Consider the following 26,726-nt stretch of genomic DNA (forward strand, 5'->3'; position numbering starts at 1 on the left):
GCCCTCACGTGTTCGCATTTTATTGTTTCATAATTATCATGTAAAAAAAAATACAATTTTTTTTTTAAATCCCCCTCCCTCTCCCCTCCCCTCCCCCTGCCTCATGGGCGTTGCCAGAATTTTTTTTCTAGAGGGAGCAAACCCTCAAAATCCTTGTACTTTCTCTAACATATTCTCAATTTATCTTCTTTGTTTTCGACGGTGGGTAGGCTGGCCAGGGGACTTGCCCACCCCACCCATGCACCCCATTCATGCGGACGCCCACGTTGTTAACTGTGTACTAAATTAACAGCAATATGACTTCGCACCTTGTTCTTCTTTTTCCCTCCCTTTTTCTCCCTTTTTTGTGGTTTGGATGCTTTTACGGGGGGGGGGGGGGGCTTTCACCCCTTCCTTCGCCACGCCCATGTCCTGGCCGTGTGTTCAAGGAATATATGGGCCCCAATCAAATACTGATACGCAGATTCGAGTATGCTACCCTGAACTGTGCGGGCGGGATATGTTACCCACGGAGTTATGCAGACTATAGTACACGCTATTCTCAGAATAAAATAGAAATATGATGCAGGAATATAATGCTTTATTCGGCTAATTGAATATGTCTATAGAGGGCGCTATTCAATAGACCGTTGGGGAAAAATTGTCACCAAGACAAGAATTATTGAAAGGCGCGAAGGGAACTTTGGATGAGTAGGACTTAACATTGGTAGGCCTACCTACTGACGAGGGATTTCACGGCGATGCGAAAAAAACCCCAGCTTTCTGAGATAAAATTTAAAAAATAAAAATACTAGAACCAGTGGGTAAACATTGATCCCCTGCACAAAAGGCACCCGCCGTCTCAAAATATACGTATACGAGTGCGTGCACTGATGAAACAAAACGTCTTGCGTGTAGGCCTACAATATTTCCGTCATAGGGGATATAGACACAGGAAAGGCTGATTCCACTCGTATCCCTTTGGCAGGTTTGTCTGGCCTGATCGCCGATAAGCTTATGATAATGATTCATTAGGTCTATAATGATAATTGGTAAAGACAATGTATACTATATTAGCATGTAATGGTAGACAAACTGTCTCTGAGCCAGCAATGAGCTCATAATAGATCCTAAAGCTTTATTGCACAAATTAACATCATTATTATATTACTGCCCATTAAAATTATGCGGTGTGTACATTTACTTGCAGATCTGAAAGTGCATTCCGGGGTTATTATACAGGAAAAGGATAATGTCTGGGCCCTGGGTTCAAATGTATTTTTTTTTTGGGGGGGGGGGAGGGGGGTATATAACAACACTTTTAAAGGAGTTAAGCCAATTAACACATGGTACTCCTTGGGTTCAAGGTTGAAGGCATAAGGACGATGACCTTGAGAACAATAGCTCCCTCTCCCCCAACCTCAGTGCTTACTTTATTTCCAACATCGTTTCCAATAGTATAGTGGTGGGCGCGTACTGCCTCTCCTCCACCGCTTTTCCATGATCACAATGCATGCATGAATTAAAACAAAAAATCAATAGGTTGTAGCCTGTGCATTAAACTCAGGCAACCCCCCCCCCCCCTCCCCCACTATTTGATTTACGGAGGGCGGGTGTCCGGTGAAAATACCCTGTCTACCTTTCAGCACGGATGGAATTTTTGGGCGCCTCTCCATTGTAACCTCAAGCTCCCACACGCCCCCCTCCCCCCCCCCCCCCCCCCAGAACCCTGGCTACGCCGCTGGAAGTTTCAACCCCCCCCCCCCCCATCTTGTATACGTCCCCTCCTTGGCCTTTACACTGTGCTCACTGCATCGCGTTAATTAGATCGTCTACCGACTTATCACAAGTGCTCTTTTTTCTAATAATCGTCTGATTGCTATAATTATCTTTTTTTCAGTTGAAGTGTCACTTCCTTTCTCTAGCTGTTAAAAGGGGTGTGAGTTTGTATCCATGTACTTTTTGGTTGTTTATTTGGTGACCACTTTCACTTCATCATCCTGTGCGCTGCACGGTGATTGGACGGGGCTGCGTCTAGGCGGCGCTGTTACAGGTGCACGGGGTGATCACGACCACGTTGTGCACCATGTGTACATACTAGGCAGTACGGGAATTGATTCAACTAACTGACAGGTTGTACAGTGGAGCTTAGCTGGCGTTCCACCTGCAGTTAAGTTATAGTGTGAAGTTAGATCGGTGTCTCGTGCGATCCCTTGATAAGACCAAGATTTGCCAGAAGAACATTTTAAGGAATTTCCCGATCGCTTAGAGAAAAAAAAAAACCTAGGAGATTCATGTCAAAATGGATCGGACTGGAGAGGTTTTGGAGCAAGGACGCAGCAACGGGGTACGGCCACAGAACCACATTCTGCCGGTAAGTTGAGTTGTTTTTATTGTCATGTACGTGTAGCATGACTGCACATTCATGTACCGGCATGACCGGGGTAATAAAGTACATGTACTACAGTACTAGTGCATACTTCACCAAAGATCGATATGGTCTGGATCGGAACTCTGGGGGCAAAATAGTATTGTGCCGAATAGTTTATCCTTGCACAGTAAAAAAAAAAGCAGATCAAGTTTACAGCTCTAGACAAATTCTTTAGAAATGAGACGTGACATATTCAATTCTCTACAGTATTTGTTCTAGGCCTAGGTCAGCCACTGATAAGATTTGTCGATTGCAAATCTTAACAGGGAAAGAGTTCCATACCTTGAAATCACTTGACACCCAGTGCACAAACCCTATTGAGAGTGGTCTGAAAATTCCAAGCGTTTTCTTACTAAATGCTTCAATATTTTCCCTGCTAAATTTGACCGTTTAGGATATGTTACCGCTCTCTGATGGTGGATAGGTCACTGCAGGGAGAAATTAGTGATGTCCATCTATGTATGTAATTCTTCCCCTTAAACTTAAGGTAGAATGAAATGAAATGAAATGTATGTTCGTAAATGTAATTGTAATTATTATTAAAACCAAAGTAATGAAAACCAATTTTTTTTTTCAAAGATGGGATGCTTTTATTTTAATTTTTAGAGCATTGTAACTAAAAAAATATAAAAGAGTAGTAATAAATGAGGCCCTAAATACTTACAATGAAATAGTTTCATATCTTCTCAAAATGGCCGGGCTTGTTGAAAATGTCGTGAGGGCATGAAAACTCCACGAACAATTCCTGACATCATCAGAAGCAGCTCACTACTGATGTGGAATATTTATCCTTTTTAGGAAGCAAACTTTTTCTTTATTGAAAACAAACTTGGGAAAAATGTTGCAACCTGACGCCACTTCCGCGATTGTGTACAAAGTCTATAGAGAGTCAAGACAATTTTCCTAACAAAATTGGAAATGTTTTTCAGTCCCAGGTTAGTGTCTTATCATCATTTTTGCAATGACTGACCTTCATTGAGATGATTCAGAAAACAGTGGCGTCAGGTTGCAACAGTTTTTCCACAAACTTTAAAATTTTATAACAGAAATTTGTCGGATCTGTGCAGTGAAGTTGAGAAAGTTCCCGTCAGCACTACTTGAACTGACATACATGTTTCATGTACCAGTACTACTACTTGTCCTTTTTTTTTCAATTATTTCACGCATCGTTTCTCTGAGCCAATTTTTAATGCACTTTTTCATTTTCAAAACGGGGTGCTTTATCGTCAAGGTCAAATGTAATGGAAAATACATGCTTCAATTCTCATCTTTCGGCCAAAGTTTTTTTTAGTTCTGCTTCTGATTACATGGCATTTGAAAATAGGGTAGGTAGGTAGGGAATATTTTTTTTTGGCACTACGTTTTTTTGTGTGTACAATCATATGGAGGTGTCTGCGCGTAGTAAAGGGTAAAAGGTAATAATTGATGATTTTCAGGTTTTTTTCCTCATTCCCCCCCCCCAAAAAAGTAGGGTAGGGGCTGTCAAAATAGGGTAGATAGGGTAATCGGAAGCAGAACTTTTTTTTGGCCTCTGTCATAATGTCAAAGAGTCATATCATGCATGCACAGACAGTGAACAGTTGAAAATAAAATAATTCTTTTTACACAGTGATTGAAAAGATCCTTGCAAATCCGGTCACCTTTGAATGATCAAAAGGGTCCTTTCAAAAATAAATGCTTGAATTAATAATTGTGTAGGCTGGAGTCGAGCTTATTATTTGTGGTTTATATTCAAACTGACAAAAGAAAAGAAAAACAAATTGTAAAGAAAAATAGCTTGGAAACGCTTGTCAGATTTCATCAAGGACAAGTTTTGTATGACTGTTATAAAATGATGTAGCAGTAAAGTTCACATTTAATGGATATTAAAGTTCTGATACCGGTGTACACAAAATTGTTCAACAAATTTCACCTAGCCTATGAAAGTCCTCACATTTTAACTAATAGGCCTATATTATATGTCCATTTACTTAGAAATATGGTTTTAAAGTTGAACATAATCGCAAAGATTTCAATTTTTTCAGTTGTCATTCTGCCCCTTGCAATGCATAGATTAGTTTGATTTTAAAATCGCCTTAAAAGTTTTTAAAACATGTTTATTCTCATTTGTCTAATCCAGCATTTTTTCAAGCTATTCGGTACTCCTTTTTTAGATAGGGGGAATTTTGTACAAGTCTTCGAATTGCAGGAAAATTATATGCATATGCAGGCATAGATATGTTCTTAATGTGTCATTTTTTTATAGCTTATAAAATAAACTGAATGACTTGACAGACTTAATTGTGATTAACTTTGTGATGATTTCACTACAAATCTACAACAGATATGTAATGAAATCAATTATGAAAAAAAGGCATTCCTTTGTTAGTGTTTATCTCCTGTAATGACACGATTCAATTTGTGATGGTTTTCGTTTTGTTTTGTTTGTATCTCAAAGCCAAGGCATCATCCCTTCTACAGTCAAGCCATGATGTCAGCGCTCTCCCTCGACCACGCCAGACGCCAGGAAATCTTCCGCCGTCTTGAGATGATGAACGGCCGCGATGACTACGATTCTGACGAGATGGACGGAGAACTCAACTACAAGGATGAGGAGGACGAACAAGAAGAGGGCATGTTGACGCCGGAGGACAAAGAACTGGACTTGTCCCTCGGACACCGGAACCCAAGAAAACTGAGTCCCCACCGTCACCCTATATTCCCTCCGCGGCACTATAAGACCTCACCTCCGCACCTGAAGACCCCACCCCCTATCAACGGAAGCCCCGTTCACTATGAACCTCATGCTAGAAGGAACTCATTGTCTCCGACCTCGGCGATCAGAGAGTATGCCTCACGAGCCGAGAAAACCTTCGAGAAGTCCCCACTTGAGAGGTCCTCACTCGAGAGGTCGCTGTTAGAAAGGTCTCCTTTGGGGAGATCCAGGTCACCTTCTGAGGGGCCCGCATCAACAAAAACCTCTGAGAGGTCCTCATTAGAAAGAGAGAGAACCTCTCTGGACAGATGCCCGTCGGAGAGATGCCCCTCAGATGAGGAGACCAACTCGCTGAATCTGGCTAACCGACCCGAGGACTATTCCATCAAATTGGAGAAGCCGTGCGTTGGCAGCCCGTATTCCGAAGATGAGAACGACGTCTTGGAAGACGCTAAGCCCGTCTCACCGACGGCTTTCAAGGAGGACGGAAAGCCGGAGCGAGGTGGACAGTCTGAGTGGACTTTTGAAGAGCAGTTTAAGCAGGTGAGGTTTTTTTTCACTTCTAATTTCTGTAACAGTGTAAGGAAAGTTTTGTAAAAAAAAATTACAAATAGAGATAGTAAGTTTTTGTATTTTTGGATATATTTATGTATTTATTTTTGGAGGGGGCAGGCGGGCAATGTTGTTACCAACATTTTGCTTGTTCTTTTACTGAAAAATGTTGAAGTTCAACTGAAAACTTCAAATTGCAAAATATTCGCCCCGAAGAACAATTCACAGTTTTTGTTGACTGAACTTGACACGAACCTTGCAGAATTTTGCACCATTTATTAACATATGTTTCAACAACCAAATTCCTTAACACCTTGAAAGTACATACACATGTTTGCAAGATTGGTGGGAGAAAAGTGCACCAAAAATAACCGAAATTCATCTGGTCATCATTTTTAAAGATCAATTTTGGAGACTATGGACTTTAAGTGGCCCCCGCCACTAACAATTGCCAGGTGCAGCCCGCGTTTCGCTGCACAAACGTTCTGTGAAAGTGACAAGTTCTCTTGGCCGATACCCCTGACGCTTAAGGAGATTCACTTCCCTACAGATGACTGATTCTTTCTGGATGAGTCACTACCTGAAACCACGGATTAGGTTTCAGCAATAAATGTAGTTTGCACTTTCTGTATCAGATCTGACAACAGGAATATTGTGAACATGAAGGGTGCGAACCATGTACACTGTATACTGCCTTATTTGCTGCCATAAGTTTTATAGGACCTATTCGCAAGGAAGCTATTTTTGATCGTGTTGCCTGAATAAGCACCGTGAATCCCCCATGATATATCGATATTACTCTATTATTCAATATTATTTTGATATCAATCATTGTCAATATCGCCGATGGAATTTTTTTTTATCATATCGAAATATTGAAATTGTCGATATTGAGGAATGATATCGAAAATATCGAAAATGCGTCAGATTATCCTTAAAATCAATCTCCCGTTTGTGCTTTTACTTTGTGTTTAACGTTTGCTGTATAATGAAATAAAACTCGGCGGCAACTTGTGCTTTTGACTCAAAATAAAAACATTATGAATTGCCAAGCGGCGACACTTTGTGCTCTGCGTTCACTGGAATTCGCAGTCTCCCCCAATGTAAAACCTCAAAAGAAACCACCCGTTTTGGACAAACTCTCGGTTCTGAGATTTGTTTTAAAGGGAATGTACAACATTTGCTTTTGCTGCAAGCAGACTGGTATTAATTTGTAATTAACTTTTTTTCTCATTGATTTCATTTCTATTCGCAAGTTTTAAAAATGAAGATTTTACCTCGACTCGTGAATATTTCTTGGGATTAAAATTTCTTGAAATGTAAAAGCCTGGCACCGTTGCAAAACTATCATGCACAGGGTAAAGTTAAGATTGCATTCAGACGTTCGCCAGTCCGTATTTAAAATTACTTGACATTAATAGCTTAATTGTCACTCAATGTCAGACAAAAAGTTGTTGAAAGAAAATGGAAACTTAGTTTGTATTGTTATTGTGTGTGTTTAACCCCCCAACTGTTTCCTGTGCCGTGTGTGCACTTTCTTACAGGGCATTCTGTAGTCTAGGTTGCTACTGTTTGTTCTTACGCATTGGAGACACAGTCTGTGTGTTTGCATAGTCAGGTGTTTCTCAGTATAGCCTAATCTGTTTGTCCATGCCTAAACTCATAGCTAACTCCACTGAGGAATGTTGCAAGTCTTTGCTGGTTGCGAAAAAAAAATACTCTGCTGAGTTTATTCTGTGTAAGGGACAGAGTCACTGACTGACGGACTGACTGACTGGCGGCCAGAATTCCCTACTGTTCTTCATGGATGCACTGCCTGACCGACCAAATTCCCGACTGATGGACAGAGTCACTGTCTGGCCAACTGACTGACTGACTGACCGACGGATGGTCACTGCTGACTGACGGATGGACAGTTACTGACAGACCGACGGACTGACAGTCGTTGGGGTGATATAAATCAAATTCGGTTTTGCCCGTCACCGACGTTTTAACACTGTATACTCAGTGTGTTACCTCCCGAGTGAAAATTGGAAAAAAATCACTCGGGTGGGACTCGAACCCACGACCTCCTGCTTTCTAGTGCAGATGTCTTACCACTCGACCACCGAGCTAACGGGATCGGTTGGCTGGTTCGAATCTGATGTACATATAGCAGCGGGTACCGCATAAACTATTGTAAGATGGAATTTTGCATTGGGGTGATATAAATCAAATTAGGTTTTGCCCTTTACCCGATAATTAAACACTGTATACTCAGTGTGTTACCTCCTGAGACTGACAGTCACTGACTGAGTTTCAATAATGTGTCAAACTGAGACATTTGGGTACAGTTTGATTAGTGTAGCAGTCTTTTTTGTCAACACACATACCAGTACTGTTATGTACTTTGTTGGATTTGTCTGTATAATTCCGAACATATTTTTAAATGGTGCGCCTACATTAGACCCACGTATCAACTGCAGTTTTTCTTCAGTCTCTGTACATTCCATAAAACATTTTGTGAATTTGTCTTCTCAGTCCTGAAAAGTAAAGGAAAAATAAAATTAAAACCCAACCCATTGATCACAATCCTTATTGAATTCCCACAGCGATCCTAATGTAACTCCCAGCATATAGTCCCGGCCGCGTAGCCAGAAGCCACCATTCTTTATACCATTAATAGTGATTAAGATTAGAATCGCAAGGATTGACGGGTTTCAAGTCCCATCTCTCCGCTAAAGCGCCCGAGCCCATTAATAATTCACCTGCCATTGTCTGATAACATGTAACCCCACTATACATCCCATGTTCTGGACCCTCATCCCCCCTGTGCTATAAAAAAAAATACCTAAAGAAAAGAAAAGAGCCAAAAAGCGATCAATAAAAGTAGGGATTACATCGGTAAGGTCTTGTCATGTCAGTGCTGTCTTTTATCTGGGAGCAGTGAGCCATCTGTCGCAGAACACGAAAGTCGTGACTGGTACATCACCGACCGATTGTATCAAGGAGAGAAAAGAAAAGGAGAAAAAAGAAAGTGGACTGATGTCCACTGATCTATTTATAAAGCGGCTTCGATGAGCGTAGATTCGGCTGTTGAAGAATTGCTCCATGATTGATTGAATAAATAATGAAATGTCTCTCAGTTTTTTTTTGTTTTTTAAGCTCCAGTTGGAGCACAAAATAGACCACTGCACAATGTTGCTGGTGGTAATTAGAACTGGCATCTATCACATTATCTGCACTTTCGTTTGTCCACTTTTTTTCAATCAAACTTCCGATACTTAAAAAAAAGAAAAGATTCTGCTTCTGGTTACCAGACTAACCCAATTTTTATGGTCCAGACCCTAATTGTTTTTTTATCAGGGTGGACTGTCAATATGGTAGGGAATTGTATAGCCTTGGCAGAGGGCTAGGTTTGCGCTCTGAGTGCTTTCTAGTTATTACTGGTACCAGGTATCTGTCTCAGTATCTGTACTTTTGTTCTAAGGCCACTTTTTTTTCAATCAGCAGAATTAAACTTAATTAAGCCAAAACTACGAAGGCCATTCTGTCAAATCGTTACTGAATCCACTAAATCTTCCACTAAGGCAAAACAAACAAATTGTTTTGCTTCCGGTTACCCGACCTACCGGTACCCTATTTTAATGGCCCGACCCTAAATTTGTATCGGCAAGTTAAAAACAAAAACAATTAAAACAACAAATTTATGAATTTTGTTCACCAATAATAACACCACCCAAAATCCAAAGAAGAATGTTCAAAACCGAACCTGTTGAGGTTTCAGCTCAGTGGATATTACAATTTTCAAGAAAACATTCTTTTGGGGGTGTTTGTTCAGCTCTCTTGGGCAGTCAGTGCCGGATTTCCTTGACGTGGCTACGGCTAGCAATTGCTTGTGTGTCTGTGGAAAGAAGCTGAAGCCACTTCCCATAACCATGTGTGTTACTCTGAGCTAATGATGAGCAAACCGGACCCAAAACCGAAACTGACCCGACCCAAAACCGACTTCGGGTCGGGTCGGGTCGGGTCGGTTTGTCCATCTTGTCAGTCGGGTTGGGTCGGTTTGAGTTTTTCATTTTCATTTTCGGGTCGGGTCGAGTCGGTTTAGCCATCTTTTGAAAAAACCGAAATAAACCGAAATAAACCGAAACAGTTCAGAAATTCAGGTGATGCAATATTACTGACAGTCACTGTGACCGCAGCCCATTGTGGTGTGGCCACCGAGCACCCTATCAAGTTCCCACGGTACTAATTTCTCCAGTCGAATCGGGACTGACAGTGAAATAGATAGATTGTAACAGTTTTCATGATACTGCGTGGTGATACCATGCGTTTGTTCAATAAGCGGAGTTACTCTCGATCAACCAACTGAGTATGACAGAGAGAGAGACGATGGTTTTGCAAAAGAATTTATGCCACGTGGGTAAGGGCAGGCACAAAAAAGTGATCACTTTGTCCAAGCCAGGTATTTGGGTTTTTTTTCGTTTTGTTTTTTTTCGGTTCGGGTCGGTTTTACGTTATTTTTTGTCGGGTCGGGTCGGTTTGAGGGAGTTAAGATCGGTTTCGGTTCGGATTCGGTTTATATCTCTAATGTTTCGGGTCGGTTTGGCCTGGTCAACCCGACCCGATGCACATCATTACTCTGAGCCATAGCCAAACTGGAATGAGCTCAGATCCCTCTTACAAAATTAAAAAAAGAAAAATGCATCCCATGCTGAGCGTGTTTGCCCAACGTTTCACATCCCCAGATTTTTTTTCAGTTGCAGTTCACTTCCTTAAATTCAAAAACATACTGCACAAGAAGTCAGTCATTTATGACTTCGGTTTGAACGATTCATTCACTTGTCATGCCCTTCTGCCTCAGACTTCCTTCAGACTGATTTTTCCCCTCGATTTTTATCTGCCAGAAACACCTTTTGTTTTCTTGCATCAGCACTTCCTGCCAGGGAGCTTTCTCACCTTAATTACTCTCCCCCCCCCCCCTCCCCCTGAGTCTTATTGGCTGGTTCCGTCCGATGGAAAATATGATTATCAAAAAAATTTGGCGCCTGATAGATTGTGTACATCCTTTGTTATGAAATAATCCGATTTTTTATTTCCTGCGTGGAAGGGTGCGTTAATTTGTTTTGATGTAATAAATTGGAGTGCAGCTGAACTGGAATTTGTGCCAGGCTAAAAATGTATGTGTTTTTCTTTGTGAACTACATTGAGAAAACTCAGTCTCCTCTTAATTTAAGTATACTTAAATTAAAGGGAAGATACAACATTTGCAAACATCCCAAAACAAAATGATCAAATTATTACAAAATACCTTACTGGATTGTTAGGGAATGACAGTCTAAAGCATCCTGTAAAATTGTGGCTCCTGGTGTGCTGACATTTTCAAGAAAAATGGTATTTTTCCAACGCTGGTGATAAATTCTCTGTTTCATCTTAAGTGGGGCCAGGGAACCAGACTACAAGAACATGAATGGTTTTCTTGGATTTTCCAGCATCTACAAGCCCAAAACGTGAAACAAGTCATTTTAACAATATTTGCTATAACATACTAATCATCCAAATCCATTTTTTCTGACAATTGCAGCAAAAGCAAATGTTGTACATTCCCTTTTAGAGAAAGATAGGCTACCCCGCACGTTCTCCTAACCAAACTTTGAACACAGAACATTAACTACATGTTCATTTACATAATAATAGATTTACAAATGTAACATTCAAAGAGTTACATTAACCCCAACCCTCATCCTCCAAAATATTCCTGGCGTTTTGGAGGATTGTGGAGGATTGAGGATGAATGGCAAAGAAGATGTGGGTTGATTTTGGAGGATGCATTGTGTCCAGTTCATAGGCTACATGTGCACCCTGCATTGTTTATGTTCAGCCATGCATAATTTAGCCATTATGTTTGCTGTCATCAGTCACTCAGTCATAGGCATGCCTCAATCCCATTTTGAAGGATTGAGGCAGTGGTCACCCCTTCACTAAACAAATTCAAGAAATAATGGATGATCTTGGAGGATTGAGGCTGAATCCAAATTTTACATGGTGGCAATTGGAGGATTTTGCAGGATTGAGCACTGGTTCCTATGGCTAAAATAAGGGCCTATGGGGTTAGGGTATAACATTCATGTCTGGGTATAACATTCAATGATTTCATAATTTCATTTCAATTGAAGTCAAGTATTAGAGCAAATTTCAAACATTGCACTTTTAAAAATTAATCCTTAGGTTTGCAGTGTACGTGGCTTGGTACAATTAATGCTCCGTTTCAAAATTAGTTACCGCGAGGCTTAATCTTAACACTGAAGACTTGGCTAAGGTGACTGCCCTGAGAAGTAATGCAGTGAATGTTCACCTATTAATTGGCCCTGACGACCTGTATTAATTACCTGTAGCAATGTTCACATGTCTGCATCTGGTTTAATAAACTCGGTCTGTTGGCGGCAAATTAAGCCGTGATCAGACGTGGGACGCAGATTTGTGTGCAAGTTAGCGCTCTCATTGAAATGACTCCTACGCGAGACGTACAGGTTGAGTGTTCCTGCAGTCAATGCACTCGTGACCCAGACAGGTCACGTATTTAATAAGTTCTCTCTGACATTTTCAGTTTGCATTGTCTTGAAGTTTGGGATTCAACCTCTCTCATAATGGCAATTTAAATCTTTACATAATTTTTGTTGGATGTTTAACTTTACACATAATGTCTTTCAACATGAGACAAGCAGCTTTTCCTCGGATCCGCTGATTTCCTTCTCTTTTTTTTTACTCCTCATGAATGCCATTACAAATTGAAAAACACTGTACAAAGCCTTGTGTGGATTTTCTAAATTCCCAGTTGCATGCGTGCAATATACAAGGTACATGTATGTCAGTAGATCCTCCCTCTGCAAGAATAAACTCTAACCATCCCCAACCCTTCAAAATCCAACTGCATGTTTTGTTGGAATCTGTTGGAGTGAGTATACTGCACTAGTAAACTGATTAAATGCTTTACATGGGGTCAGGCATAAATATTGGAGGTACATCTGGTGTTGAATTTTGCAAGAGTGAGGAAGGTTCCTAGTATCAGTAAATGACTCAACCCTACAGTTTAAATGTTAGAGTTTTTTGCGTGAAACTAAAAAGCATTTTTCATTGACGTTTTAGGATTTGTAGCTTAATTTCAAGGTACCTTTTTGACAATGCTTGAGTTCATTTAATTTGAGGCCTCAGAAGAACTTATTAAAATGAGAAGGAAAAAAACAGACAAAGGAAATGTGTGCGCTTCCAAGTTGCTATTCAAAAACAGAAAAAAAAGTGGGTTTTTTTTGGTACCAGGCAAAATTACTTCTGATGCCGTTTTTGAACCAATGACTTTTTAACAGCTTGAATCCTATTCTGTTCCGTTTTGTTTCCTCTTGGCTGCAGCTGTATGAATTATCCGACGACCGTAAACGGAAGGAGTTTCTGGATGAGCTTTTTTCATTCATGCAGAAAAGAGGTAAGTCGAAATGGTAATTGTATTTTTGTGTCGCCTAGCGCGATGGAGGTTCTTTTGATCAATTGCTCGCCGCCAGTTGAACATGCTGGGTGTATTTTTTTCAATAGGGTTTACACCCTCTTCAACATTTAATTGAAATTTAGTTCAATTTGATCCATTTCCCGGTGACAAACGTTGAAGTAGCCTTGTGACATTTGCCGACATTGGCAGTTTGTGAAGCGGCACAAATTCAGTCTCAATTGTGTGAATTGGGTCAATTTCAGAGAGTCCGTGTGTTAACCCTCCTGCTCTCTGAACAGTCACAGACAGTCAAAAAAATACATCCTCCACCCCTGCTATACCTTTTACACAGGCTAGTCACCAGCAGTCAGATCATATTTCAAGCAAACACTGCAACTAATAAAATTCAGTTAACAGACAAATACAGGCCGGCAAGTGGTAGGTAAATCTAGCTTATCAATCCTTCAGTCAAAGCATGGCTGTATCAAGTGACATAAACAGTCACAGCCAGTTAATCCTGCTGTATGTAGGAAGGGAGCACTCAACCATTAAAAACATTCTCTTGACTGATTTTGACTAAAAGGACAACTTTGCACAGAATGTATGTTAGCATAGGAGGGTTAAAGATGCGTGCTGCCTTCCCTAAAAAAACAATTGATTCTACTGAGAATAGAACTAGTTTCATGCAAAGACTTGAATTTTGTAAAGAACAAAATCAATAATTAATTGTTAGTGGATTTTTTTGTTCGATGTCTCATGCAAACTTTTAAATTGGTAGGAAAATGTAGCAATTGATTTGAAAGAGAGAAATTCGTTTTTTCGAAGTGAAACTATAGAAATAGCACAGAGAATGCAACTTTAAGCTTGAAATTTGCGACTGAATTAATCTGAAGGCCTTTCACACTTGAGCATCTGCCCCCGGGGCCACCATGGGGTGACTATTGACTTTTCAACCTCCAGTTCAGCCACTCAGTGTTTCAGACTTGTTGCCCACAAACCGTGTTTAATATCACACTCTAAGTTGTCATTTCGCGGCAGCCAGTAAAAAATACTGAGTTCGTCATTGTCAAATTCAAAACATCGAACATTGGACAAAACTTGCCTCATCCAATCCTCGAATATGTAATTTCAAGTGGACATGCATAAAAATAGAATCGTGGCTTATTTTTGCCTCAGCGTCGCCCCAGGGCCACTCTCTCCTCCCCATCCCCCCAGATGAAAAGGCTAAGTGTGAAAAGGCCTTTGAAAGCCCAAACCTACAATGTAAGCTGCTGAAATTCTTTTTGTACATGTAGGCCTATACCTTTTCAACCCAAGCTATACGTGCACACATACATGTTTTGTAGTTTGAGTCCGTACAGATCACAATTCGTTTAGACTCAAGTCAAGTCACAAGCTTCACAAATGTGAAAGGTTTCTCATTTGTTATTGTTCATCTACTGTTTCTTAGGACTTTGGTGTATTTGTGACCGGACTTGAAACCAGGCTTGTGATAGCCTTGACTACAGTAATGAATTGAACACTTGAAGCAAAACAGCACATATTAACAATTTATTAACTGAAAGACTTCACAAATTTGTCTAAAGTTAAATAATCAGGGTATAGGGCCTAATACTCGCAGAGATAATAGCACGCAGCAACAAGTGCCAGAGATACAATCATTTTAATTGATTGATATCATTTTTATGACCTTTCATCCTAAATGGCCATCAACAATGTACCAGGATAATTTGCAAGACGTTCAGTTATTTTAATTAATTTGTGTGTGTGCGTGGGTGTGCGTGTATTCAAATAGTGGACCTTAAACAATAGAGGACAATCCATGAATTGGCGAAGATCCACCTTTGCAGACTAAAAGCAGACAGTAACAAGTGCCAGAGACACGAAAGTGTTAATTGATTGATATCATTTTTTATCAGCGTTCATCCTAAATGGCCATCAACGATGTCCCACAGTGGCAAACACAGGATATGGCTTAGTTGGGGGGGGGGGGGGGTTTTCACAATTTTTTGGTCAACATTTTTTAGAAGTTTAAATTTTTCAAAAAATGTTGTCCAAAACTTTTGCCCACAAAAAATATTCCCAATATGCCTGTTTAGGAACCGAAAACTGAAAAATGTTGGCCTGTCTTAAGTACAGTGGAATGCCGCTATAACGAACATCGCATGATCCACAGAAAGTGTTAGTAATAACGATCGTTCGGTAAAGCGATTTTGAATCGCCGGTACGCTCTTTTGGCCAATAGTGAACTGCCATTTCTCACATCCTGCGGCTACACGAGGAGTCGTCACGAAACTTTAGCAACGGTGGTTTTCCCTTGTATTCCTTGGGGAAATAATAGCCATCCATCGCTCTTCAACATTCAAACATGACGTAACTATGGGTGGTTTGATGTTCAGGAATTAAAGTGACCCAAATAGCATTTAATACATCCGGTAGATTTTTTGTTCTTCTGTTGACTTTTTTCAACAACAATGTTCGGTACGTTTTGTATATTAAAATCGGGAGCCACGGATGATGTTCGGTATAGCGGTGTTCGGTATAGCGGCGTACCACTGTATAGACCAATTCAGGCACGCTTTTAATTCTATCACAGAGGCCCCTTCAGTGGCCAAAGCGTTGTGCCGTTGTTCAGATAATCCATCATGGGGGAGTTGCTTTGTACAATAGCACACAGGCAAACAGTTTCTCCAATGATGAGTGCTGAGTGTATTGTGGGCTGATTTCTTCAGAAAATGAAACTAAATTAATTTGTGGGAAACAAATTTTTTTTATGGGATGTCACACAAATTGATTAATGTTCACTAAAGTGTTGCTAGTACACAAGATACAAAATTGCAAATTTCTTAAGATGTTTCATAAGTTGGACTTTCCGTGCATAAATTAGCATAGATTTAATCACAAAATGTCACACTTGTGCCAGGTCAAAATGTCACACACGTGACCACAGAACAATTCCCATTTAGTAAAACTAAAGCAGAGGATGTACATTGTTATGCATTCTGTAAATCACACAAGACTGTAAATACTGACACAATAAGTATGGGTGTGTGTGTCCTTAGAACTTAAGAGAAAAGCGTGAATTTCTGGTATGGGCCGGATAACATTTTAACGTCTGATGTCACACACGTGACCGAATTTGATGACCCCTCCTAATATTTTGACACAATTTGTGAAAGTAGAAACTATACTCTGAGGTAGGGAGTAAAAAGTACTAACCTGATGAATCAGTGAAAGTAATAATGAAGTTAAAGGATAAAGCTTCAAAAATCGGACAAGCCCAATTTTATGTCACACAGTGACCAAAGAATGGCCCCATGATGTACAATGTAGCAGTATTGTAAATGTAAATGTACAATGTACAATGTAGCAATGTATTTTATGTCACACAGTGACCAAAGAATGGCCCAAGATGTACAATGTAGCAGTATTGTAAATGTACAATACTATGCATACTCTGTAATCATTCAGTATTTTTTTCTTTTGTAGATTTATTTATTTATATTTGTTATTGACATCCGAGGCAGGTGCATGAGAGTCTTCTGCAGATGCCATCATTTATTCATCGCATGACAGTAAATGGCGCAGACTTATGTACTATGCAAAGCCTGAATTATTACTTTTGTGCGTCTACAATGTATCCCAAGGATTGATTTAGTGTATTAATCCCCTTGTCGCCTCATGCTTTTTTATTGACTTGAGCGTAGGTCTTCGTTTTCCCTCAGGGCAGGATGTTCTGATGACGGCGGGAAAACAAAATAACTACCCGCTACAGTAAAAGCGTCATATTGGGTTATATATGGATTAACAAATTAATCTGAATTTGGCAGCTAGCCAGACAGTTTCTGTAACACCTGTGTCCTGTAGTGAGACAATTTGCGTTAATTGGATTTAACGAGTTGGACCAGACTGTAATAATTAATGCCAGGCTTAATTGATGTTTATGCTGTTTTTTTTTTTGTGGGGTCAAAAACTCCAGTGTGCTGACAAGAGGGATTGATCATGTGAAGGTTTTCGTTTTGGTCTGAAGTTGATAAGGAATGCCTGGTGAAGTGTTAAAACCATGAGCTATATTAAATTACTAGAGCACTAACTCGATGTACAAAGTAATGCCTGTTGGGCGCATCCATGTTTGTACACAAACCTATGGAAAACTCGAAATTTTGTACGGCTTTTGTACAGCTATTTGCATATCTGCGTTTGTATTCCATACCGGTGCGTCATCGAAGCCAATACGTCCAATACCGAAACGCACGATCAGCAAATGAGCGTGTCATTTTGCTCTACGCAAACAGTGCAACGCGTGTGCGCGTCTCTCCGCTGCAGATGCTTTTCGCCGTGACGTTTTTTGAACCGTCATGACGCGCTTAAGTTGTTTGCGTATCTCATAATTGCGCGTTGCATTTAGAGTACAGGCACTTTTAAAATTCAATCCATCTATTTTGATTGTGTTTTACAAACACTCACATCAATTCAAATGTCTGCACCCAGAGCGGCTTCAAAGCGTCTCTGCGCACAAGAATGAGGAGTTAGCGCTCTAGTAATTTAATATAGCTCTATGGTTAAAACACCTTGCCTTTAGTGTAAACGTGTCCTATTCATTTTTTTCCCCAGCAACAAAGTCTTACATCAAATTGTTTTGAATCCCGCCATTTTCTGGGTGGCTTTATGACAAAAATAAACTCTCATTCTTTTTTTGTTCCTGTAACAAATTGTTGTGTTGTTTCTGTACAATACTACACAGACTAGTATATTTCATTTTACATGTGGATTCAAAAACAATCTTCCTTCCTTAACCCTAACCCTGCTGAATCCAACAGGATCACATACCCGATGGAGCCTGTTGGATTTGAAGCAGTTAACCCATTGTGTGCATTCCTCATGCAAAATGTTGGATTCAGCTGGCAACTGGACCGCATTATAACGCATTGTTGGACTCCGTTGGATTCAGCAGACAACTGAAAATGAGGCACAGTGGATTGAACAGGAAAGTCCGGTTGGACTCCGTTTAGCAGGGTAGTCCTGAGGAGGGGGTTTAGGATGCTAGGTTTACACATTCCCGACTTATTGCCTTGAATACCCCGATCCCTCCGGAATAAAAATTCTTTCTTTTTTTGAACCATGTTTTCCCTAATTTTGTCGATATTGACAAATTGGGGAACTGCCAACACATATGACTGGATCAGCTCAGTTGGTAGAGCACCGGAACGGCAAACCGGAGATCACAGGTTCAAACCCGCTCCAGTCAATCTCTTTATTCAACTTTGAAAAAATATCATTTGGCATTTTTCTTTTTAGCCTTTAGAATTAACCCTGGCACTTTGTTACATAGAAAAGCCTGTGAGTTGGCAACATGCCAGAAAATACATCATATTTTAAAATGCAGTTTCCTTCAATCTCGTTTCCATGGGTCTCGCTGCGCCATGTTGTTTCCCATCGTTTCTTGCGCAATATCTTAACCCCTGGATTTGTCTAATTTAAATGTGTCAGAATATGACACATTTAAATTAGGACTGCAGTCAATGTATATAACGTGCGACGCCATCTTTAACATGTTGAAAGTTGTGTTTTTGAAGAATTTGTCCTTTCAAACATAAGGTTCTGACGTTGCGTTAATCAAGGATTTGTATTATACCTCTTTCGTCCCTTTAAAACCGAAGATATAGGTTTTTTTAGGCGAAAAACAAGGCTGCCACAATCCATATCGTAAAGGCATCACGCAGTTTAAAAAAAAAAAGTTTGTACGTGGCGTGACGTGCAAAGCACGCGGGCGCATTAATTATAATGAGTGTAATATGCTCTGATGAATAGCCAGTCAGCGTCGTTTACGTGTTCATCACGGCCAGGGGTTAGTGAAGGAACGCGCACGCGCCCATGGAGTCCAGGCTGAGTTTCCTTTTACTCTACGTGTGCTAAATGTACCTCAATGATTCAGCATAGTGCATCAACCAATAAGCAATCCAATCATTGTTGGTCTCGGTTCTTAATTGGAGCCCATTACAAAGCTAACGAATCGTTACAATAAAAGCAAAATAAGAAAAAGCAATCCGTGAGTAGGCTATTATGGAACAATATCATGTGCAACGGGCGAACATAAAAGACAGTGTGATTATCTGACATATACAATAGACACGTCAATAAGACAATATCGGAGCTCTTCAGCTGCAATCAATAATTGAAGTTTGTATAGAAGAACAGACGTGTAGAAATTGTCAGAGAAAAAAAGGCTCTAGACATTAGCTTTATTGTTTTGTTTTCGATAGAGACAAGTTGGAAAGTCGAAGGACGTTTTTCAGGAGCCAGATATAATTACTTGGACCTTGCTAATATACAGTTGAAATGATTGGCCGATATTGAATAATCCTATAGATCCTTGTCTTCGATGGTAGCCTCAACACGGCATAAGCTTTTGAAATGTATTGAGAGTGGTTTAGCAAATTGGGTACTAACACCCCCCCACCCCAAGAAGAACAGGATTTTCATCATATCTTTTTGTATGAAATATTGTTTTTTTAGGGGGTTTAAATACAAATTTAGGTAGAACTGTGAGTTATTATTACGGGAATGAATGTGTGTTCGGGAGTTAACACTCTGTTTAAGACCGGTGGGAGTCTGGACGGGTGATAATTACCTGAGGCGTATTCATAAATCCTTTTCGGTCAAAAAAAACAAATCTCTTCGTTCCAAAAATCAAAACAGTTCAAAAACTAGACGTTGCCAACCATTTTGTTCAACAATTTTACTTCATGTTTTACGAAACACCCCTCTGACTATAATATGGAATGCCCCTCCACAACTCGTTATCTTATAAGGACATTGGTGTTGGCGTGTGCGCGTCGCGCGTACTGCGCTGGGCTGGGCTGGTGTAAATTTCGGACCATGAAGTACTGATTCACTGGTAGTATTGCGCATGAAACTTTAAAAGGCACCGGATTTCATGGGAGTCCAAATTTCATGTGACACGGGAAAAGTGTTTGAGACCAGCTAGCCCTGTCTTTATCATCCGTTTAAGACCGGCCACGTGACGGGCTCTCGACCAATAGGAAAGCGTAAACTGTCTTAGGTATTTATGAATGATATATTTCAGGGGGATATTTTGTTAGCATTTTGGCAGTTTTGGCAGTATTGTTTCAATTTTTGTCAACGAGTGGATCGCCAAAATGTCCTTATGAACTGTTTCTTTTTCAATTTCAATTATATCTATATACAGGTACAGGAATCTTATCTAATTGTGTCCTTTTCATAGGCAAATATTGATCAGAATAATGGAAAACTGCATCTTTCAAAGATTTGTAAAATAATTGAGTAGTTCCTGACCAGTAGATTACCTTTTTTTTTGAAGGCCATTCACTGTGCCTTCCAGGCCTAATCTACCAACATAAATGGCTAACCACGTCCACCATTATTCAGCGGACATAAAACTTGACAAACAACAAGCTTCTTGCAATAACATCTTCAACCGCTCTCCAGTTGCATCAATTCTCCAGGTAGCCGCTTGAGTGAGCCCTGGCTCCCCCCCCCCCCTCCTTGACAAAAGCTGACATCTTTGTATCATTTCAAACGTCCCTCTTGATCAGGAGTATGTTGGCTTTTTATTTGGAATTAACCCCCCCCCCCCCTTGAATAAGAGGGTTGTTATCATCATAGTCGATGAGAACAGATTCTGTGGACCACCTGTCTCGGTCCGCTGCCACAATCTCTCCAATCCCATGGGTGGCCGTTGTCGCTCGCTGGATAAATTTGCGCTTGTCAATTTGCTGAGCAACCCCGACCCACTCCAGAGTCCCATGCCACAAGTGAAAGTACCTCCATTATCCAACAACATCTCTTAATCTGAAAGCCAATATCGGAAAATAAACGGGGTAAAAAAAAAAAAAAAAGCTGTTTGTCTGAGCTGTTGTCCAAGAATGTACCCCTCTAGATGTACCCCTTCAAGTATCCATCGTGTTCCTTTTGTGTGGCTGGAAGGGGAGGGGGTTGTGAGACAAACAACGTAATTGACTACTCTTTGCGGTTCCACCACCGGCCCTTAATTTCGGTCTGATTGCATCTTTTGATCGAGTGAAAAAACCCTACTTAATGTCGGCCGTGATAGGCCTTTTATTATTGAAGAGCACGTCTTAAGCCTTACATGCATAAAACCGGTGGCAAAGAAAATCCTTGTTTACTTGCCGCACTTGTTACTCGGAGGAGCAGAGGCGGGATATAGATTGAGTGGATGCTGCCCTCGGGGGTTGGTGCATATTAATAAGATTGAACAGTGAAAGGTGCAAAAACAAGAAGGGAGCAATCCGTTTCTGGGTAGAAGAATGAGAGGAGCGATGTGGAGTTAAAAAGATCAACATGATCAACCCCAAAAAAGTTACGAAGAAAGAAACTGGTGGCGGATTTAAGACAAAACTTGTGCGCTTACGAGCTTGTGGGTTTGGTTTGAGAGTGGCAGCGTATTTGAGGATGTGTGACAAGGGGATTGCAGTGGAATTAATCACCTTTGCCAAGCCCCACCTCACTTAATACTTGTTTGTTTGTAGAAGGAGAAATTATCAATACCGCCCCTGATACTTTGTTCCGATTCTAAAAGGGATACCAAGTAAACGGCTTGATCCGTCGGCATTTTTCCCCTCGCGCTGCATTCCAGTGCTTTTATTCGCAGAGGTTTAGGCCTGGGGGTTACCGTGTTATTATTATGAAAGGGTGGCAAAAAAAAAAAGCAAGAAAACATCACTGATCAATTCAAGGCTTGGAGTAATTTGCCCGGTTTGGTCTGGGAAGCATCTTTTAGAGTAGGATAGACCATGTGTCGGAATCATAATTTTATTTCCTAGCAGTAGTCCCAGTTGAGCCGTCCTTTAAAATAATCCAGATTTTTTTTTCCCGGCCCGCTTTCTGTGATCTGTTCCATCTGTTTTGAAACTCCAGCAAACCCACAATTTTGAAACTGTAATAATGTGGTACCAGTGCTAGCGTTTCTTATTCCACGTGGCGATTCTTTCAAACTGCCACCCAGTCTTTAAAACTTTGAGGGCAGTGTAGCCTTGGTCTAGGCGTTCGTCGTTATTCTTCCGTATGGTATTCGGCGGCATATCCTCGCCGTTCGCTGCTGACTGATCGCTTTCAGTGCATGAAAAATATGTCGCAAACAGCTACCAAAAAAAAAGGAAGTGGTTTCTGACACGTCCACAAAAGGCGAACAGCTTGCAAATAATTTGATGACGTTGGGATTTACCAAGGTGTGATTGGACACTCCACATATTAGCCCCATCTATACTTATCTGTATTCGCAGATGAGGTCGTGCGCTAGAAATCCAGCACAAAATAAAGACAAACATAAGCTTTTGCCGACGATTGGACCAAGGGGTTCGATCGGATCCAAATGATTTGCGTAAAATAGTGGCTGCTTGAGGTCACTGTTCACACTGTATTTTTTTTACATGCACTGCATAGCGAAGATATGTTGACAATTACCGTATGGACAGATAATGACGAATGCCTTGACCAAGGAAGGCTAAGGGCAGTACTGTTTGCTTACGAGGGGCCTTCTACAGAGAGCAGTGAAATGTGAATTCCGAAATGTGTGAACACTGCCAAACTGGTTTTGAAACATGCACCTACAGTCTTTTACAAAATAAGACTTGTGTTTTTTAGTGTCCACCAGCCAACATAAACTCACTATAACCATAAACCACTTAATAGCTTTTGCATTTTTGTCAGTAGCCATTATTCTGGCAAGGGATTAGGCTAAGTACTTGCTAATCTTCCCCCACATTAATCCTATAGGAATTAGGGATTAAAGAAGGGGGGGGGGGTATTCAGAGAGAGACCTCCCAAACACCAGCTGTGTGTGAATTAAGAGGACAACCATTAAAGAGCTAGTAATGAAGGTGATTATGACTTAATGGAGCTGTCCTGCCAACTTGCTAATCAGATTGGGTGTTGCTTGTGATCTTGCCAAAGTGGTGAGCAAAGTAGAGAGTGATATGTTCTGGGTGGTATCATATTTACTAGAGAAAAGGGGTGTAATGTTTAGAACGCATCCTTGAGGTGGTTTTATTGCCTCGCTTTTGGCTGCAAATTTTTTTGAAAACCAGGCAGAAAAACCTAAAGTACCCCTGTTGTCTCCCCTCCCCCCCCCCGACAGCTACCCTCCCCCCCCCCCCCCCGACAGCTACCCTCCCCTTCCCCCCCCTTGCCCTCCCCCCACCACCTTGAGCCAAAGCTGTACCATAAACCTGCTGAATTATACTTAGCAATAGGGTTTTAAACATTTTGGGAAAAAAAAACAGGGTGAGTCCAAAAAGGAAACCCAAATGGCGGGACCATTTTGTTCTGCATGTTGCACTTTCAAAATCTAGGATATGAAAGCCCAATTAATAAGCTTTCTTTTAGTACCAGAATCATTCAAATTGCTCATGTACTTTTCAAGTTACGGAATTTTGAACACAAACATCGTTTTAAAGTTATGTTCAAGGATCACAAAAAAAGGTGTGGGTTCTAAAAATGAAAACAATTCACACACATCCCTATGTGAATTGTTTTCGTTTTGCTGAAAGAACACTTACCTTTTTTTGTGATCCGTGTACAGATCAGATCGGTGGTTGTGTTTAAAATTCCATAACTTGAAAAGTACAGGAGTGATTTGAATGATTCCTATACTAAAAGAAAGCTTATTAATTGGGCTTTCATAATCCTAGATTTTGAAAGTGCTACATGCAGAACTCATTAAAAAATTGGGTTTTCCATTTGGGTTTTTTTTTTTTTTACTCACCCTGTATGTAGAATAATCACCCCTGTACACTACTAGTGGTGGGAGAAAATCAGAGATTTCAAAATGCGGTTATCCAATTTTGTTTTCAAACCGAATAACGGTTATCTGATTTTACTACAACCTCCCATTTGAGTTTACAGTCACGCCAACAAAAGTGACGAGTGAGGTGCCGCATGCAATGCCCTCCATGTTGAAAATAATGAGTGGGGACTCTCTGATCAGTTGAAATTGGCAAGCTAATGGGCTATTCATGAAGCAAGAAGACCTACTAGCAAGTAAATGCGAAACTGTACAATCCAAGAACTGGCATGGAGCAAATTGTGGATGTCCCAGTTGTTGTCCTCAGCTTGTGTCTCAAAAAAACTGGAAGGCTTTTATTTTAAGGTTAGTTTCAAATATCCGGTTTCTAAAATGCAAACCGAATGGTTGAATTCAAACCGAATTTTAAGTAAAATCTGGATTTTTATCCCACCACTACCCAGTACTGTACACAGCCTATACGCCCCCCCCCCCCAAAAAGTATCCGGTTTCTGGTATGCGCGCGCGTCGCCGTAGCCATTCGCGTCGGCAAAAAGAAAAAGTTTCTTTTTCAATGAAAGATGATGTCTCAAAACTGCCAAACTCACTGGTTTGACTGGAATCCTGCTGCTGCACAATTTTAACGTGTTTTTAGATGGGGTCACGATCCAGTATAAGCTTCATGTGGCCTCTCTGGACTCCCATATATTTTGCTCTCAATTTAGTTGGGCACCATTTGCAGTCATCAGCCAACATTTGAAGAAATAAAAAGTAAAAAAAAAAAAAAAAAAAAGTCGCGTTGCCGCACCACTTTTGGGGCAAGCTCCATACCAGAAAACGGAGACTTTTTTTGGGCCTAATATGAGCATTAAACCACTATGGAGTTCAGCAGCATTAGTCAGTGAAAATGCTACTTCTTTGATCAACAAGAAGAATTAAGCTTGAATTGTAGTTTTATCAAAAATTAATGTTTGATGAACATGCAGGCCTACATGTAGGCCTAACTATTGTACTGCAGCTTTAAAAAAAAATGTACTGGTAGCTTGGGAATGGTATTAAAACAGGATCGTCAGAAATTGTAATTCCTTTTCTAGCATGATTGCCATTCATGCTTCTCTTTGATTGATGCCTTTTAGTTGCTTCATTATCAGAGAGAACAAGTGGCTCCATAACGGTAGCTGGCAGGTCGTCTTCTACACGATATCTCTACAAATGCTGGTAGACAGTTGTTTTTAAATGGTTCATTTATAGAAGAGGGTTTAGAAAAAATGGGAACGATGATCAATTTAATTTCACGCTGCGATGGTTTTCAATAGATGTGCCTTTCAAGTGCAGCCAGCACATCAGTATAATAGTTATACCACTTCAGCGAAACGAGGAATTCGATTAAAAAAGCCTCTCCCGTTGATAAATGGCGTCGTTTTATTGCCAAGGACTCCTTTTGTGTGCATTAAAATCAAATTAAGGTGGTTAGTATTTGTAAACCCTTGAATCAATTATTTGAAGTGATAACGCGGACTTTGCGACTCCGAACTGATAGGCCTATACATCTATTTTCAAACCTTGCAATTAAATGATCTTCGAATTGGATTCAACGGCTGCATTTTTTTTTTCCCATATGGACATTCTGCCATGGTGGATGGTTTGAAAGGCCTGATTGAACTGTCTGTCATTTATTTGTCTTTTCTGAATCACTCTAATACAGTGTCAAATTGTCACTATCTTAAATTTTTGCTCAATGAACCCCATTTTGCTAAATTGCAGACCGACTGTAGCAACTTGAAAAGTGGCAGATGTGGGTAAAAAAGCAGCCATTTTTGTGTCCCCTCAACAAAGTTTTGGGACACACTTAACTGATCATAAATTCTGTAGGACCGTAGACACGTACATGTACATGTATTGACCGTAGACCCGTATGTTAAAGTTTTGAAAACAAATGTATAACTTCTACATGCTTTCATTAGATTTTGATGAAACTTGGATGCAGTGACCTTGGGTGGGAAGACACAATTCTTCATCGGATTACTGAGGTCAAAGGTCATGTAGGGGTCATTAGAAGTCATTGTTCAAAATGCTTCAAATATTTCTTTGTCTTCAGAATTTCATGGATTTTAATGTCACTCGGATGGAGTGATCCTTGGGTGGGGGGCCTGAACTGTTCTCAATTCGACCACTTTTTATAGTACAACCGGCAGTCGCCTTACAGAGCATGCTCCCCCCCCCCCCATTTTTTGGGGATGGGGGAGAGAATGGGTTTATTTGTTTATTGCCGGGGGGGGGGGGGGGTGTCTGCCTTGAAGGGAGTCCTGTAGTGCTCCTACTGTGACCACTTTTCATAGTACAACCGGCAGTAATTTTACAAAGGAGACTTTTTTGGGGGGGGGGGTTGGATGGGGGAGGAGGGAATGGAAGTGGGGCGATGGGCGAATTTGAATCCCAGACCCGGGGGGGGGGGGGGGGGGGGGGGGGAGGGGGGAGGGGGGAGGGGGGAGGGGGTGTCTGCCTGAAGGGAGTCCTGTATTGCTGCTATACTGTGACCACTTTTCATAGCACAACCGGCAGTAATTTTTCAAAGGACGCTCTTTTGTGTTTTGGGGGGTGGATGGGGGGAGGAGGGAATGGAAGTGGGGCGATGGGCGAATTTGAATCCCAGACCCGGGGGGGGGGGGGGGGAGGGGGGGAGGGGGGAGGGGGTGTCTGCCTGAAGGGAGTCCTGTATTGCTGCTATACTGTGACCACTTTTCATAGCACAACCGGCAGTAATTTTTCAAAGGACGCTCTTTTGTGTTTGGGGGGTGGATGGGGGGAGGAGGGAATGGAAGTG

At 40.9% G+C, this 26,726-nt stretch overlaps 1 protein-coding gene across 1 annotated transcript in view; it reads left to right on the top strand.

Moving 5' to 3' along the window:
* The first annotated feature begins 1,930 nt into the window (after nt 1-1,930).
* Nucleotides 1,931-26,726, top strand: part of LOC119745283 (AT-rich interactive domain-containing protein 3C-like) — a 47,819-nt gene continuing 23,023 nt past the window's right edge. The window contains exons 1-3 of the mRNA XM_038221527.1: nt 1,931-2,353; nt 4,848-5,648; nt 13,047-13,119. Of these exons, the coding sequence (XP_038077455.1) occupies nt 2,282-2,353; nt 4,848-5,648; nt 13,047-13,119 (946 nt within the window). The 5' untranslated portion in view covers nt 1,931-2,281. The remainder of the gene's footprint in view (nt 2,354-4,847; nt 5,649-13,046; nt 13,120-26,726) is intronic.

This window comes from Patiria miniata, unplaced genomic scaffold (assembly GCF_015706575.1).
Source record: "Patiria miniata isolate m_02_andy unplaced genomic scaffold, ASM1570657v1 HiC_scaffold_7, whole genome shotgun sequence".
In the NCBI taxonomy this organism is placed as follows: Eukaryota; Metazoa; Echinodermata; class Asteroidea; order Valvatida; family Asterinidae; genus Patiria; species Patiria miniata.